The sequence below is a fragment of the Corvus cornix genome, chromosome 2, assembly GCF_000738735.6.
Source record: "Corvus cornix cornix isolate S_Up_H32 chromosome 2, ASM73873v5, whole genome shotgun sequence".
Classification (NCBI taxonomy): domain Eukaryota; kingdom Metazoa; phylum Chordata; class Aves; order Passeriformes; family Corvidae; genus Corvus; species Corvus cornix.
This window is the reverse complement of record NC_046333.1, coordinates 115,988,914-116,006,223: the sequence shown is the minus strand read 5'-3', so window position 1 is coordinate 116,006,223 and position 17,310 is coordinate 115,988,914. Positions and strand designations below refer to the sequence as shown.

Here is a 17,310-nt window from a genome sequence, read left to right as displayed (position 1 = left end):
CTCTGATTAAAGCTGCATGGTTATTAGAACTTAAGAGTTTTTATCATTAGAAGAAAAATTGAGGGTGGTCCTAATCTGTGTCTTTAAAAAGAAACAGTGTGTATGTGTTCAGTATTGAGAGAAAGCAGGAGTGCTGATTTGAAACAGACATTTCCTTCTTCTTCCTGTGTTGCAGACACGTTATCAGGAAATGCCAGAGCCCAAGTTCATGTATGGAAGCCATTATTCTTCTCCGGGTTATGTTTTGTTTTATCTCGTTAGAGTTGGTAAGACAACTTTTATATGCTCTCTGAGCAGACAGTTACCTCCAAAGCAGACAGGGTTTGGAGCAAGCTGATGCTGTTTTTCTTTCTCCTAAGCTCCAGAATACATGCTCTGTCTGCAGAATGGGAAGTTTGATCACGCTGACAGAATGTTCAACAGGTTTGTTTACACTTTGTATATAACTAGGCTGGGTTTGTTTTCAAATATGCACCAATAGGGAGTGCGAAGCCTTAAAAATATTTTTTTCTAACAAATGTGTGATTGATCTGTATTATCTAGTATTGCAGAAACCTGGAAAAACTGTTTGGATGGTGCAACAGATTTCAAAGAGGTAAATGGTTGGAAAGTTATTCAAATCTTCTCATCTGTGCTTTGCTTTCTCATCTACTGTTAATTTGAGAGTGTTTGGTTGGAGTGTGTTAGGTTTTTTGTTCTTGTTTGTGCTTTTCAGTTGTGTGGGTTTGGTTTGGGGTTTTTTTTTAAGGCTGATGACTGCATTTTATGAATCCTTTATTAACTGTATATTAATCCTGTATCAGCTCCATGTTTGCTTGTCTGTGCCTGCTTTCTGGTTCTTAGTTTAACAGAAGTATCATTGTGAATGCTATTGGAATACATGGGAATTACCAGAGTTATGGATTAATGCTGAAAAGATGCAATTTTATGTATTGTTTGCTGGAATCTTGTAAGGATTTGGATGTATAGCAATGCTACATTGAGAGAGTTAAACTGTAGTAGTATCTTGGGTTTTTGAGCCTAAAGAAACCCTAACTTGTAGAATATGTTGAGAATAATAAACTGTCACATAGTAAATACTGTTAAACTCCTTTATCAAAGAAACATTATTTAATACAGTGATGCTTTTTTAAAAAATAGTCTACAGTTAATGGTTAGATATGGTGGTATTTAAAGAATTGATTTAACCTCTGAAACTTCGGTCATAATTTTAGCTTTGTTCTAGATTTTAGTCTTGACTCTTACTTGATGTCCTAAAAATGAGAAGGTAGCTATGCAATGAGAGTTCTGAAGATATTCATAGATATTATGGATTTATATGTCACACATTACTTGTTAAAAATGTGTGCCACTCCAAATTTAGCAGTTTAGGTCAGAGAATTGTCTTGTAGGGAAAACCTGCCCAACTTTAGGGCTTGACATATGAACTTTAATAACTTTCTTTCCACTGAATGATCTATTTAAGTGATCAAAGCTAAGCTAATACCAAAACTTGGTTGTTTTTTGTTCTTTTTTTAAAATTCCAGTTGATTCCAGAATTTTATGAAAATGATTCTAGTTTTCTAGTAAACAGTTTGAAGTTGGACTTGGGAAAAAGGCAGGGTGGAAAGATGGTTGAAGATGTAGAGCTTCCACCCTGGGCATCAGGTAATAATAGTCAAACTTCTTGTATTTTTAATTAATTCAAGATTGCTGGAATCATGGTTTTTCCTCAAAAATGTCCATTCTGGTTTCTTCTAGATGAATTCTTTGAAACATTGACATAATTAATAGGTGCTTTTATTTTTTTGTAAAAAAATTGATGTTTAGCATGGGGGTGTTTGGTTGGCTTTTCAAGAAAGAGGAGGAAGAGAGATGGATATCAATATTGAATGGGATGTTTTCTCCTTTAATTAACCTTTCTCTTGTCAGGTCCTGATGACTTTCTTCGGAAGAGCCAAGAGGCTTTAGAAAGTCCATATGTATCAGAACATCTTCATGAGTGGATTGACATCATATTTGGCTACAAGCAGAAAGGAAGTGAAGCAGTTGCAGCTCACAATGGTAAATACACATTTATAGAACTAGCAAAAAAATAAAAAAGGGATGTTTCCACTAGGCAGGAATGGTAAATCACAACTTATCTGTAATGCTTATTTTGTGCTTTGAACGTTTGATCCTTATTTGAAATAGTGACTTATCTGGTAGTATTGCCTTCGTGGTGATTTGCATCTTTGAAGATGTGCTTCAGGGGGTGGACAAGACGATTCTGTAGCATTGCTGGGAATTGCTTGCACATCAGTGTGGCAATAGAGTATGGAATTAATGTTTCCCAATTAAAATGGGAGCCTGCAGGGTCTCCAAATAAACATGTATTTAACTTTCCTCCACTGTAATTTCAGTGACAGAATTTCAACGCAATTTCCCCCTCCTCCTGAGAGAATTGGCAAGGGAGGGAATGGGCTAGTGGGCTCCAGGTCTTTAGGAGCAAGCATGAAGGAAAAAGTGTCTTGGTTTGTCCTTGTATACATACATAAGACTGCATGTGAAATGCTTCACTGTTTGCAGCCTTACTCTGAACATGTATCTCATCACTGTGGGCCCTTACAAAGGGGATGTTATGTGACTGCTGTGTAGATGTATTTATTTACACCTGATAGTATTACCAATGATTAGCTTATTCATCAGTCTGATATTTTAGCTGTGTATGTTACTACCCAATAAGGAAATGCCCTCTTGGTAAAAAAAGAGTAGCAGATCAGATTTTTAGGATGTTTATTCCAGAAGCCCTGATCCTTTTGAAGGACTACAGGTAACAGCTAACATTGAGATAATTTGCACTTAACAACATAGAATATGTTTAGAAGAAAACCTTCCTACAATAGTGGTGAGGGTAGGAATAAACAACTCCTCATTTTGGTACTTAGTACTTTTTACTTCCAGGGTAAGATAGTTGAGATAGGACTTGTTTTGTTGGGTGGTGGGGATTTTGGTTTTTGTTGGTTTGTTTTGGGGTTTTTTTTCTGTTTGTTTGGGGGTGTTTTGGGTAGTTTTCCTGTTGTTCATTTCTCTTCAGTGTACTTTCTCCACATGCCCTCAACATATGATGGGCTATATTTTAGAATTTCAGGGTTTGGCATCCAGTCATACTGTGAGTATAAGTGTCAATTACCACAGACTGTAAATACAGTAAATCAGCATATAAATTATGGCACCTATATTTTTACCTCTCAGAAGAGAGCACTAATGAGAGCACGTTTTATGCATAATGTGCTGCTTCTGCTGCAGTATGGAATTTTATTAGCATAATGAATTGCAGACACTTAAGTAGGTAAGAGGCAGAAGGGATCTATGTATGAAGGAAGTCATGTCAAAGTAAATAATCTTAAGCAGAGGCCCCAACGTCATTTGCGTCATGGCAATTCACCTGGAAAGGTGAATACACAAACCTTTCTGATCGTTCTTTATTACTTTCTGTTCCCTGTCTAAAAATTAACCAGAATTAACCAGTTAAAGAACTGTGCTTGCTTGGTTATTTACTTATTTGTTTATTTATTGGGGTATTTAATGAAGTTTAAATAAGTGATCCTTCCTTTATGAAAGTACTGACTTCTTCTGGAACTTTCTGAAAATCTCTTAGAAATCCTAAACTTTTTTGGGTAAAAAAATCCAGGATTAAAATGTAAGACCTCAAACTCTAATGCCTACTGAAATAGCTTATTTGTGAGTTTAAAAATGCAGCTTTGTTTATAGGAAGACAAACAAAATGAGCCTTGTATATCTACATTGTACAAATAAACTTTTTCTTCCAGTGTTTCACCCATTAACTTATGAAGGAGGAGTGGATTTAAACAGGTAATTAACAAGAATCTGAATGTTTTTGTTAAAGCAGTTAGCTAAGTTTCTCAGTATCTCTTGAAGTTCTCTGCTAGCTGTAGAAGGGCTCTGTATATGAACAGTGTTTCTCTTCCATTTTATACTCCCAAATATGCAGAGAACCAGCATCATGTTTTCAGTTCTAGCTTGCATTGAAAGATTGTTACTTGAACATATCTTCAGTCTGGCTTTCATGAAATTGCATCATTTTTTCAGTCATTGAGAATATTGTCATTTTTTCAGTCATTGAGAATATTGTCATTTTTTCAGTCATTGAGAATATTGTCATTTTACATAAAGAAAATTAAAAAGCTGTTATATGATTATGAATCTGCAGTAAATCAGTTCTTTAAGAATGTGTGATGGCCTATAGTGCTGTAGTAACTGCACATGCAGGCCCATGACTTCAGGGGAGGGAAGGGAAAAGTAGTACTTGTCTCCTTGGCTTAATTATATATCTTGTTTTGTAAAGTATTATGGACCCCAATGAAAAAGTAGCTCTGCTGACACAAATCCTGGAGTTTGGACAGACGCCAAAACAGTTGTTTACAACCCCTCATCCTCGAAGGATAACTCCAAAATTGAAAAGCTTGTCTCGAACATCTAGTCACAGCATTTCCATAACTGAGTCTCCAGGTAAATGTTTAATAGATAAACTGACAATGTAAAGGATTTGTAATTTTCAGTAGTATCTTTCTCCCACAGGATCTCATTATACAACTCTCTTGGCTACTTTCCCTGTAAGCCAATCCAAGATAAACCCATGAACTAAATCTTAAAGAAAAACAAACTAGACCAGTTTAAAATTTGAAAATACAGATGTTGCCCTGTATTTTGCCTTCTGTTCCAGTGTTCTCCTCTGGGACTGTTCAACCTCTGTTTCTGAAGGTGTGGGAGGGCTGTCGTCCCAGCCTTTCCTGACACTTCAAATTCAAGCTGATGTGACAGCAGTTGCACTGACCATATCTGCAGGCATTTTAAATTACGTAAAGATTTGTTTGGGTTTTTAACAGGAATGTCTTAGGGGTAATCAGTTAATTGGCTTGATCAAAGTAAACCCTAAGAACTTATATTAAGCATCTGAATTTTTTTCCCTTTTCCATGACTTGAATGAAAATCTGAAGGGATTTTTTTTTTTTTCCCCATACATACTGTAGGGCCAGAGTTGACTGAATAACTTTCTTCAAGAAAATGATTGTAATGCCCTCACAGGCTTCTGTTCAAGGCAGGACTTAACACCATTTCTCTGAAACTAAGATGCTCTTGTCTTCATAATGTATATAGTGATTTAACTATAAATTGGGCTGAAGATTCAGCCCAGGTATCACTTGGAAAGGTTTTTCACATTTGATTGTCTTTAATTCACTTACTATTTGATGACCTTCACTTTTAAGCAGAGGAATGACAATGAGTGCTACTTAGCATGGCAACCTGTAGCATCCAGGTGGCAAGAGTGGCTTTGGAAGTTGTATGTGGTGATAGTAATGGTCATATGTATTAAGTAGATGTGGTGGTTTGCTGCCTAGAGTCATTAATTCACACATTAACAGTTTCTCTTGGGTTTGACCTTTTTATAATAATCGACATCTAATTATCTCAATTTTGTCACATTTTTCGTCCATTAGCTTTTGCAACAGTGAAATGAAGTTGTGACACTCTTAACAGAATGCAACAGAATAATAAAATCATATACTGTATTGTAGCAGTAAATGGCTTTTCTAGTTTTTTTCCATCTGGAAAGGCCTTGACATTTCAAAGGCCATCAGAACATCACTGCAGAGTTTTTGGGTTTTCTTTTTTGTTTGTTTGTTTTCCATTTTGGAATTATGTTCTATAAAGTCTGCAGTTTAAAAGCACTAATTTGGTGAGAAAAGTCCTGGTTTTGACTGTGTAAGCCTATGCAAATTCAGGAAGAGATTTGGGAAAAAAAGTTAGTGATCTTGTCACTCTCTGCATTAGCCTAAGGGTCTTATTCCTGAAGCTCTGCATGATTTCTGTACTTTCATATTTATGTCAGCTACCTAGGTATTAGAAATATGTCTTTTTATTTTCTCTTTGTGATGAAACTTTATCGTGGCATTTTATTGCAGTTTCTCCAAATGAAGAATCATTTGAAGATTTGACAGAAGAAAGTATAACACTTGCCTGGAACAATATTGCCAAACTAAAATTAGATAAGCAATATAAAATTCACAAAGAGTAGGTACTATTCTTTTCAGTCAAAATTCTTCCATTAAATTGGGGTGGGAGATCTGTTTATCAATCTGAATGATGGGTTAGGGTTTAAGGTAAATACTTTTCTTTGTGAGATGACTTAGTGATTTGATTATGCAAGATTAATTTGAGTATATGATGGGTTGTGAATCCAGAGAAGGTATTTGTCAGCTTGATTTTTGCTGCTGTTTTTCCTTAGCTCTAGAGCTATATAAGTTCATTACCATTTTAGTAGCTGAAGCAGATATTGATTACCGTTTTCTAAAACTGATAACAGCAGCCAGATAAAGACTTCTGTTTATTTTTTTATAACACCAGGAGGACCAAACTTCTTCATCCCATCTGATTTGAAAGGTTAAACACTTAAGTTTTTCTACTGTACACCTCAAGCTGCTGCTGTGTGAGCAGTTTGCCAAGTCTCCAGCTATAGGTTTTCAGTTAATCCAGGTACCAAACTACTGTTCTGATGGATTCCTAGGGAGTCAACAGTCAGTAGGGGCACTCAGGTGGACTTTGAAAATACCTAATAATGAACAATGGCAGCTATATTTTAAAGAACAGATTTTTCTTTGGCCCCATCTCTTGTCCTAGTGACTGGGCTGGTTATGAGGATTTCTTACTACCTTGAGTCCAGCTACTTTCTTGGTGACTGTAATCCAATCTAGGAAAACATCATCACGTCCCTAAAACAAGGTAATATTTTTAGTGAGAAACCTGTTACCAGACTGTTAGCATTAGAGAAATCCTGATCCTGAAGAGACTCAAATTTCAGCTTCTGATTATTTTTATTACTTTTTTTTTTTTCCTCTGAAGACTGCTGAGAAATAATGAGACACAGAGCTGTGTAACAGAACTTTGGCTGTGCAGGATGCTCTGGGCTTCCTAATTCCCTGACATAAGCTTTGTCTAAATTTCTACCTATAGTGACTTTGCCAATGTCAACTTAAAGGAGAAAAGATGTGCAAGTTCCAATTCCTGACACTTGGGGTATTCAGTATCTGCTTGTAGGCAGCTTCCTGACTATTTGTAGCTAATCCAAAATTGGAAAACTAAATGTGAAACCATTTATCCTCTCACATGGGCAAGTCCCTTCTGATGGAGTTCTTACAGAACACTATGGGGATCCTGTCCTGGTGTTTCACATATTATGTCAAGGTATATTTTTGTCTCTAGGCAGATAACACACCACTGAAGTGTTTTTATTCTCCTTGAATGTCTTAGCTCTTACAGAGCTCAAATAACAGATTTCAGCTGTAGTCTGTTTACAGTATGGTGGTTAAGTTTCAAAACCTATGAAGTCACCCACAAGCTTACTTGTATTAAACAGGGCAATTACTGGAATAGCTGTCACTTGCAATGGGTCTTCTGTTTTCACTACCTCCCAGGGTAAGTACTGCACAGGTATTTACCAACCTGCAGTGTAAATGCAGGTTTATGGGGTTTTTCAACAAAAGGGCATGAAACTGAAATATATATCTGATGTAATTAAATAGCTTAACTATATGAATTTGCTCTGTTTTAGATGATTTTGACTCAAGCATTTCAGTATTATTTAGGCTTGGAAGATAATTTCAGTAATAATAATAATGGAAGTTTGTCCATTTAGATACCAGAGTTCTCTTGGAGTTTGATGAGCTTGGGGTAGTTCCATCTGTAACTGGTACAAAACAGGGTGGTTCCAGGCCCAAGTCACAGGCCTTACAAAGAGTTTCTCAGAGACTATGAGAAACCTGTGTCTGCTTCCCATAGTAAGATATTCAAGCAGGAACAAAGTTATTAGCTTCTAGAATATAAAATAGTCCTTTTATCTTCTATTTTGTCCCTTGTCCCCAGATTCAACTTTGAAGATGTTTTCCAAAGAATCAAAAACCATCCAGAGAAGTGTATCCTTTTCAAATATGGTAAGTTGCTGTCAAAATAAGGAGATCATTGGAAATCTTCTGAAAGCTGCTCAGAGAGATGGCTCTTAGCATCCATCAATGCCTCTTTTCTTTCTCCTCCCTACTCAGTTTTATTGTGTGTGAATAATTTAGCAGAGTGAATTGAGACTCTGTCAGGCCACCAGAGAGACAGCACATTCTGCAGACATGGGGAAGGAGCATTAATTGGTTACACTGGCTGTGTTCTGAGTTGCCCTGCTATCCAGGGAAGAACTTGTGGTAGACAAAGATAGTCTGGCATCAGCAGGGGTGTCTTCCTGAGCAATCTTGAACTACCATTGGGACCAGAATTGCAAAGCTTAAATTCCACCCATGTGCTTACATCCAGCATTGCCTTACTGCACCCAAGTGTTTGAAGCCTGAGTCAGCCAGCAAAGGAAAACCAAGCACAGGGAGTGGAATCTGTGCTGGGTGAAAATGAGCCATCCTTCCTCCATGAGCAATGATCTCAGCAACTTCTGAAAAACATTTTTCCCCTGCTCCTAAAAGAGCTGGCAAATGGATTCTGAATTTGATTTTCTGTGCTTGAGCACTGTGGCCAGACCTGGGTCATAAAGATACACTCCCAGTTGTCATGTTCAGTCTTGTATTGGTGCAAGACACCAAGATACATCAGTTTTCTCTCTACCATCATCTCTGGGGGGAACAAGAATGGCAAATGTGTTGCCCAGACAGAAGCCATAGCATGTCCTGACTGGTCCCCAAGTCAGGTGCAGGATCAAGAGCCTGTGGTCTGCCATGGGACACACTAGCAGGTGAATCGGGATACATCAATTCCTAATGCTTCAGCAAAGGGAAACTTTGGAATGTTGCTTCTTGGCACTGTGAAAAGGGAGCTCTTTGACTCCTAAGCAAAAAGTCTGTTTTTCATGAGGAGGACTTGTATACTCTTATTCTTCTCCCCTGTAGCTTTAGTGCTGATCTAAACACTTACAGTAATGTAGTACAGCAAGAAGTAGTCTCTACAGTCCAGCGGCTTACTGTTCTTCAAGCAGACCTAAAACATGACCAGTAATGACATCAGGTAGACGCACTGGGCTGATTGTTGGTTTTTTCCTTGCCATTTCCAGTGATAGTAACATAACTGAGCAGGTATCTGTAAATGTTTCTTGTTGAGAATAGCAGGAATTAGTTATATTTCTTCTTTGGAAGAGCTGAGTTGATAAGTACCTGTGATGGAGAACAAACATCAAAAGAAATCTGCATTTTTAGTTTCTGTTAGCCATTTGAGTCCAGAATTGACAGCAGCTTAAAAGATGATCTGACCCAGTTACTTCTGAGTGAGGAATTACATACTTCAATATACCAGCTTCTTTGGAAAGATCTCTCAGTTCTGCATGTATTTCTGAATGTCTCTGCTACCTTTATTTAACAGAGATGAAGTATTCTTGCTGTTCAGTGTCCAGCCTCTAAGGTTTTTCTTGGTCAGTGTTCATATAAAATCTGCATGTTGTTTACAGAAGATTAAAATGCTTCTTGTTCTCCAAAAGCATGTTAATATACTTTTATTGAATTTGGGGTAAGAAATTGAATACTACTTTTTTTTTTTTACAGGCTTTGTCATCTTGTCTGATCTTACCAGGAGATACCACTGTCATAAGTTCTTCATGGGACAATCATATGTGTGTATTTATTTCCTTTTGACTTTATTGAATTGCATGGGGTGCCTTGGTTGTTTTGTTTATGGTTTTAGATAATGATACAGAAATTCGTAGTTAAAACAGTGTCTGTTTCTATTTCTTCCCATTAGATTTCCATTAGAAACTACAGAAACAAAGTTACTTTATCTAGAAAAAAACCCCTTAAGTTTTACAAAATGTAATGCTTTTGTAACCTTCCTCTGTTAGATATTTTTATTCAATTGCATTTGGAAGACAGCAAGACATCCTAATGGGCCATGATGATGCAGTCAGCAAGATCTGTTGGCGTGATGGGCGCTTATATTCTGCATCTTGGGATTCCACTGTGAAGGTTTGTAGATGGGGTTGTTACAGTTGCATAATTATTTATAGCCAGCACTTTGTAATATTCAGCCAGCCAAATGCTTTGGGCTGGATGTACCTCTGGTACTAGAGTAATAACCTAGCTAGTATCACAGTAAGTTTACTTTAGAGTTTATTTTTCATTTAGCTTTAGCTCAACTGTTTCAAAGCTAAAGTGTTATTTTTCAAGAAATTTCATTCATTCTAACTTTACTGTAAAAAATAAGGATTCTGAAGACAAACTGTATTTGTTGGAGGAACTGGAATGTTTTGTGACTTTGGTAATTCTGTTCCCGGGGTGGAATAGACTTCCAAAATGTTTAATAATTTTGTAGTTTACATTCTTCAGCTAAGAGGACCAGAAACTTGCTAATTTTAAAGAGCATGCCTACAGTTAGGTGGAAAGATAATTTGGAAGCTAGACACAGGAAATAATTTCCCGAAGACTGCTGCGTATGATTTTTTTTGGCAAGTACACACTCAGTGCAGTGATATACCCACTCTTAGGTAAGCTCTGTAGCTATCTGGAGTCAGGAGAGTCATCTTTAGCACGTGGCTCTGCTTAGGGTAAATGAGTTCAGGTGCCATTTCTTGCTGTGTTCTGCCATGTAGGCAAGGCCCACAGTGAACACCAGCAGTCCTCCTTGTAATGTGAGAGTTCAGCACTGGAGGAACTCATCTGGGGTTATACTACTGCTTCCTTGAGCAAACTTAACTATCTGTGTTGTAGGTGTGGCACTGTGTTCCTGGAGAGACCTTGAGCAATAAAAAACACCACTTTGAACTGCTTGCAGAGTTAGAACATGATGTTAGTGTAAGTATGTTACAGTATCTCAGAATAATAAAATTAATTGATCATTTAAATATGATCTAGTGGTAAAGCACAAGGGTTGGGTTAGGGGCTGAGGAGTGTATTTTGGGAAATGTGTATGGAGGCTTTTTGTTGTGTTTTGGGGTTTTCACTGTCTGATGGTTCTGCTCCCTGCTTCATTGAAAGGCCCACTTCTGGGGACTGAAGCACCAGTGTAAACAGAGGTTTCTTAATTTGTCTTGCTCAGCTTCTGTGCACAGAATTCCTATGGGGCAGGAAGGATTGGGTGGCTTTTGTTTGCTTCTTTGGTTTTGAAAACAGACTAATCTTTTTTCAAGTGTTTTGATTGTTACAGCTTCCCCTTAATGTAAGGCAAGCAAATGAAAAAGAATTCCTGAGTTGTTTACTATGTTATCAAATATCTTAGTGAATTTCACTGTAAATATATAAACACATTGTGTGCAATGAATCATAAATGTGTAACTGCATACTTTTGTTTATAGCCTCTAACGTCAGCCTAGTAAGATACTTAGAATTACTGTATTCTAAACCTCCTGAGAGTTAGTTTTTTTAACAGGTCACGTTGGCAAATAGTGAAACAGTTCTGGTAATATTTAAGAACTGTAGCCAAGAGAACTGGAAACACTGATGGGTAGGAAGTTTTTTAAAAGTGAAAATTTTACCGTTAAGGGTAGAGTCTGGCATTTAGATGGAGAGTATAGGTACTAAAAGCAATATGAAATGTTACTTAGCATTTCTGATTCAGCAAAGCAAAAGCCTTTTAAAATATCTTTAAGTGACCTATTTTTTCTTTTTATAGTTCAGATTTTTCATACTTGTACTTAATTTAAGGATGTTGAGAATTAAATTCAAAGCTTTTCATAAATAAAATATCATCTTAGGGATAATGGGCTTGTTTTGTGTATGTTTAAAACCTGTCTCAAGATGGCTTACATGAAAGAATAGGAAAAATCATGGGATGTTTAACTTCCTAGGTAAATACAATCGACCTTAATGCTGCAAATACCATACTGGCATCTGGAACCAAAGAAGGTACCATTAGTGTTTGGGATGTTTCTACAGCAACAGTGTTGCACCAGTTGCCATGTCATTCTGGGACTGTATTGCATTCTGCTTTTAGTCCTGGTATGTTGGATTTCTGTTTTTAATATGCACTGTTGGGAGTTTCAAAGGGAATCTTATTCCTGGTATCTTTCCTATTAGAACTACTGCTTTAAGGGGAATGGTGAGATGTTTTGGATTGTCACACATCTCCACTGTAACGAATTTAATTGTACACAAGGCCATGCTAGGCTGTAGACCAGTGGTCTAGATTCTAAACCAATCTTGTTTATCTTTGCTTGCTTAGAGACTTAATTTCCAGTAAATTATTTATAGATAAGTAGGTCAGGTAATGTCATATCCAACATGCTGATCACAGAGTGCTTTAGTAACTAGAACCGAATGTCTGAACGTGCATTGTTGTTGTTGTTTCTTTTGTTTGCTTTCTTCTTTTGTACAGACAGCAGACATCTACTGAGCACAGGAGAGGACTGTTGTTTTAAAGTAATAGATGTACAAACTGGAATGCTCATATCTTCTGTGACTGCTGAAGAGCCACAGAGGTAATGCTGAGAACATGCAGGTTACGGAGCTGCGTGGAGATAGTTGGTGACAGCAGAGTGGAAAGGGCAGTAATACTGGGAACTTTTTGTTGAATCACTTTTTAGAGGGCAAAGGCTGACACTCTATCATGTTGTGTGCATTATGATCAAGCTTTCCAAACTGGGGCAAACTCAAACAGCTAAGTAAATAACTTTTCAACAACAACTTTAATGTCCTTTAAAGATGATGAGATCTGTAGCTAACCAGCTCTTCCAGCAGCTGAGCTACTGAAATTTCTAACAAGGTGACAATTTTCTTACTTAAATCATCTCTATAGCTAATAATTGATTCTTTGGTTTTGTTCTGGGGGGTTTGTTTTAATGTTTTCTTTTTATTTCAATGATCTTAAAAAATGATTGGCTATTAAAATCAAAGACTGATCACCTTTTTCCAGCAACTGAGATGTATACAGTTATTTATGGTTTATCAGGTAAACAGATGGAATGCTTACTCAGTTACTGGAGTAAAAATATAGCAGCTATACATGGAGTACACTTGTTCATTTTTTTTGTGGGTATATCTAAACATACACATGTTCACATATATATTTTCACTAGTTATTTACCTGAAAGTCATCTTTGCAGTTCAAATTATTGTTTCAGGAATATGAAGTGGCAGAAGTGATGGCTCATGAGAGCACTGGGATATCACACACGTGTAGCTGACTGGGTCCTCTTCTGTTAGGGGATTGTTTTATCCTCTGCCAGGGGAAGGCCTAGCTAGATCTAGGGCAGTCAGAGAAGCAAGTTTGGGTCATGACTCTTTAAAATAATTTGGGAATAATCTTTCCAGAAAGACTGTGTTAAAAAGTGGAGTTTCCTTTGATTTCATATCTCTATTTCCAATTCTTTTTTGACCTAGTTTGGAAATGTTTGGCTGTCATTATGTAAAAGCTTGGCATGAACTAATTTCAGACTTACTTGCAGGTGCTTCAAGTGGGATGGAAATACCATCTTATCAGGCTCTCAATCTGGTGAATTACTGATTTGGGACATTCTTGGAGGAAAAGTTATTGAAAGAATCAAAGGGCATACAGGTATGCCTGAAGTATTCCCATTCTCAAACTGAATGCAAGATTTCTATTTTCCAGCTCTTTTAGTACTGAAAACTTTGACTCATCTGCTCAGCCCAGCAGGCTGTTCCTGATGTCAGCTTTACATGAAACACCAGAATTAAAAGTAGGTCCATGTGAGCTGCCTAGGAAATCTAACAACAGTGGAGGAATATTGCTGTTTACCAGACTGGCCAAAGGGAAATTACTCTCAATTTTTCTAGTTCACACAACACTGCAAAAGCCAAACTTTTTCTACCTCTTGGCCCTCAAATACAGTATAGACTGCACTGTATCCTTTGTCATGGTCTGTCCAGGCTGAGTCTAACAAAGTTAAATAAAGTTTACTAGAGAACTTGGTTTGGATGGGGATTTATAGGCTGATGAAATATATCTATATAGTCTCAGGACATCAGCAACCAGAATGTGTGGAGAAAACTGAATAAAACTGAGGTCGTTTAAGTTTTTAAGGCTATTTAACTAAAAACAGTTGTTTCAAACTTCCCTACTGTAAGTTTTACTCTGGAACTTGACCTGTGGAGAGATCATTCTGGGCTTCTAAGGCATGTGCTACAAGATGTGAATACACTTTTAACATGAAAATTCCAAATGGCAGAGTAAAAAAGCTCATTCTCCATGAATGCTTTCCTTAGTTGCCATCTGCATTCTACACTGCAGTGGTGATGTCCCTCTAGTACCAAAAGTCAGCTGAGGCAATGGAGCATGAGATCATCACTGTGAATATGAGCAGCTACCTACAAGCCTACTAAAATTCCTCTTAGCATATATGGTGTCACTGAAATGTAATGATCAGACTGTGCTAAACTCTCTTAAAAAGATCTGTTCTGTCATCTCGAGTACCACACTCATTTGCATTTGGATTTGTTTGTTTTTTGCTTTGTTTTGTTTCCCAGGTGCTGTAATGTCCATGTGGATGAATGAACAGTGCAACAGTGTTATTACAGGAGGGGAAGACAAACAAATCATGTTCTGGAAACTGCAATACTAAGTGCCTTTCCCTCCATTTAAATGAACTGTAATTTTAAACCAGACCTTTTAAAGGAATTTAACTGCGTGCAATGATGGCTGCTGAAGTTCAACCAGATAGGAAGCTTTGTTCAACTACAACTTTCTATGTTATGGTGACTTTACTGAGAGCTCTTAACTTCCATAGAGTATGCATTTGTTTTTCATGGACTATCATACTGAAATTGCTTGTCTAAAATGAGATCTGATATGAAATTAAAGACTTATTTTTCTGTAATTAAAGAGCTCTTAACCTGCAGTCATTGTTTGATTTACATGGAATGCATCAGAGCTTGCTGTTTGAACTGCTTTGAAAGAAGCAGCATTTGCATTCTTAATTTAAGCCTTTTCAGGTATGTGCAGCTTAATGCTGTCATGTCTCATGCCATAATGCATGTACATTGTGTGAAATCAACCTTTCTTTTTAGTAGAGATGCACGTGATTGTAAATACTGCTTTGAACATCACAGCAGCTGCTGTTCTGAGCAGTCCTCAGTCTGGGCTCCTAGATAGACTTCAGCTGTGGCTATTTGCAAAGGCATAGAGCACACTAAGAACATATTTTCTCTTGCTTTTTCCTGCCAAACAACAGCACTAATGTATTGGTCTGAAAAGAAGACAAGCATAAAGTTGATCTTCTAACAGACCAACTACACCTACATGTACTGGGATAAATATTCCCCTAATCCTGTGCCTGAAGTTAGAGCATAAAAGACTATCACTCCTCCTTTTCCTTATTTATAGTACTATCCTTCAGCATTTTCATGTTTTGTTTTCTCAACCTTCTTTAATGCAAATCACCTTTGGGATGGAATTTCAGTATGGCATTTAAACAGAGCTAGAGTTCCTGGGTTTACCCAATTCCCCAACTGTCTTAACCTGGCACAAAGCAATGTTGCACAAGGATTACTTTCTCTGTAGAACTTCAGGGTATCATTTGCTGGGAGGAGCTGTTTTGAAGTGAAAGACTTGGCATTGTAAAACAACTGGCTTAGGATTAGGGGCTGTTCTCTCATTCCCCTGATCTTTTATTGTGTTGGAGTGTGAGCTTATTTTTCAGAAAGGTAATGGTATTAAACCAAAGTGGTATTTCTTTCAGCTGCACTATGCACTGGGTTTTTATGTAATCAATGAGTGTGTGTGGCTATGTCACACATGGCAAAAGACTAAGCCATACCATGCGTTCCTGCTGTACCAGTCTTAATCTTGCAGAGCAATGTTTGATGTCTGCTCTGTTTCTTCACCTTTCAGTTTATTTATTTCCCAAACATACTCTGGTGTAGACAAAGAAGACAGAATGTGATTTTTCTACACATGCCTGGAAACGGCTCGGGTGAATTCTGGATTGTCCTTTGTCACTAGGGGGCCTCCTGCTGAGCTAAACTGGAGGAAAATGACCCTGAAGCTTGTGACCCCCCAGTTCTGAGTTACACTACCTCAAACAACATACCCTTTTTTGGTTCAATAGGGTTGCATGGTATGCATAGCATAGGAGTGCAGCTGAGGTTTACCTTCTGCTGTAAAGCATGCCCCAAAACAGAGCACTCACCCACTGCTTCATTGCCTAAAGCAGCCATAGCTTTTGAAAAGGGAAAAACCAGTCAAGTTAACCACGGTGCCTTGATGTTTCCTTGCAGTTTATTTGAATTTATGTACATGCATTTAACCCTAAGTTACTCTTCAATGCTAGCTGATTCCTACCTTAAAAAAGAGCTTTTTGATTATTCTTTTACTTCTGGTTGCTACCTGCTATAGCTGGAAGGTCTTGTACTGAAATTCTACCCGTTTTTTCCAATAGATTGCCCCACTAGTTCCAGCAATCTGCCTGGTAACAAAAAAAAATAACTATGGTCATCTTCTATTCCCCAACATATTTTTGTCTTGGGTTTTTGTTTGTTTTTTTTTTTTTTAGTTTTAGCCAGTCTTGTTCTTAGTAGGGAGTCACAAGGTTTAAGTGACCAAATGCCACTGGTTAAGCTGTAAATAAAGAGTTTTAAAGCCCCATTAGCTCTAGAATCAGCCCTTGCTGACTCATCTGCTCCTAAGTGAAAACAGGTTAGAAACAGAGATGAGTGTCTAGGCTCCAGGGATTTCACAGCTAAGCTAAGGAGCTTGGCAAAGCCCTTAGAGATGACTGCAGGCACAAGGCCTAGCCCATGGGGCTGAATTATACCAATGCTACATGAAGCCACCAATTACTGCCAGTGTAGGCTTGCCACAGTGGTTCCAGAGACACATCATTTAGCAACCAAACTGTCCCCTTCAATTGGCGTGCAGGATGAATTTGATCACATCTCCAGCCTGAAGTACTGTAATGGTTTTCTCTGGGTTACCATAACTGAGAAATTCATTTGAGAAACAGCAAGCTCCACAGCAAGACTTCTCTTGACAGGCAGAGCTGAGCTTACACTGCTGAACTTCACTCCTCCCAGAAGAGCAGGTTTCCCAACCCTGCTTTTTCTACAAAAAGGAAAAGCTACACTTAGCTACACATGCTGAGGAACTGACAGGTGAGACTGTTTATTGCAGACTGCCAAGCTCTGAAGTGTTTGCTTTTCATTTTGGTGTGATCTCTTATAATCTTTTGCAGTGTATATCCTTTAAATGGACAAGCAAGAAAATAATTAAGAGGCCACCAGCCCCAGACCAGTTCAGGATCCAAGTCAGTTCTGAAGGAATAGCTAAACTGATTCCCCAAATACATCTTTAAAAAATAATACCTCTGCTAAACTGAAGTTCTTTGCTTTGACTTCATGCTGCTGCCAA

The 17,310-nt window shown here is 37.7% G+C and overlaps 1 protein-coding gene across 4 annotated transcripts in view; it reads left to right on the top strand.

Annotated features, from left to right (window-relative positions):
* NSMAF (neutral sphingomyelinase activation associated factor) overlaps window positions 1–14,803 on the top strand; it is a 39,039-nt gene extending 24,236 nt beyond the window's left edge. For all 4 annotated transcript variants that reach the window (XM_039571013.1, XM_039571022.1, XM_039571028.1 and 1 more), the window contains 17 exons: window positions 176–266; window positions 360–423; window positions 544–595; window positions 1,527–1,647; window positions 1,912–2,043; window positions 3,792–3,834; window positions 4,328–4,491; window positions 5,946–6,054; window positions 7,397–7,455; window positions 7,903–7,970; window positions 9,564–9,631; window positions 9,857–9,980; window positions 10,722–10,805; window positions 11,798–11,948; window positions 12,325–12,427; window positions 13,394–13,503; window positions 14,433–14,803. In XM_039571013.1, the coding sequence (XP_039426947.1) occupies window positions 176–266; window positions 360–423; window positions 544–595; window positions 1,527–1,647; window positions 1,912–2,043; window positions 3,792–3,834; window positions 4,328–4,491; window positions 5,946–6,054; window positions 7,397–7,455; window positions 7,903–7,970; window positions 9,564–9,631; window positions 9,857–9,980; window positions 10,722–10,805; window positions 11,798–11,948; window positions 12,325–12,427; window positions 13,394–13,503; window positions 14,433–14,527 (1,638 nt within the window). In that variant the 3' untranslated portion in view covers window positions 14,528–14,803. The remainder of the gene's footprint in view (window positions 1–175; window positions 267–359; window positions 424–543; window positions 596–1,526; window positions 1,648–1,911; window positions 2,044–3,791; window positions 3,835–4,327; window positions 4,492–5,945; window positions 6,055–7,396; window positions 7,456–7,902; window positions 7,971–9,563; window positions 9,632–9,856; window positions 9,981–10,721; window positions 10,806–11,797; window positions 11,949–12,324; window positions 12,428–13,393; window positions 13,504–14,432) is intronic.
* The last annotated feature ends 2,507 nt before the right edge of the window (window positions 14,804–17,310 follow it).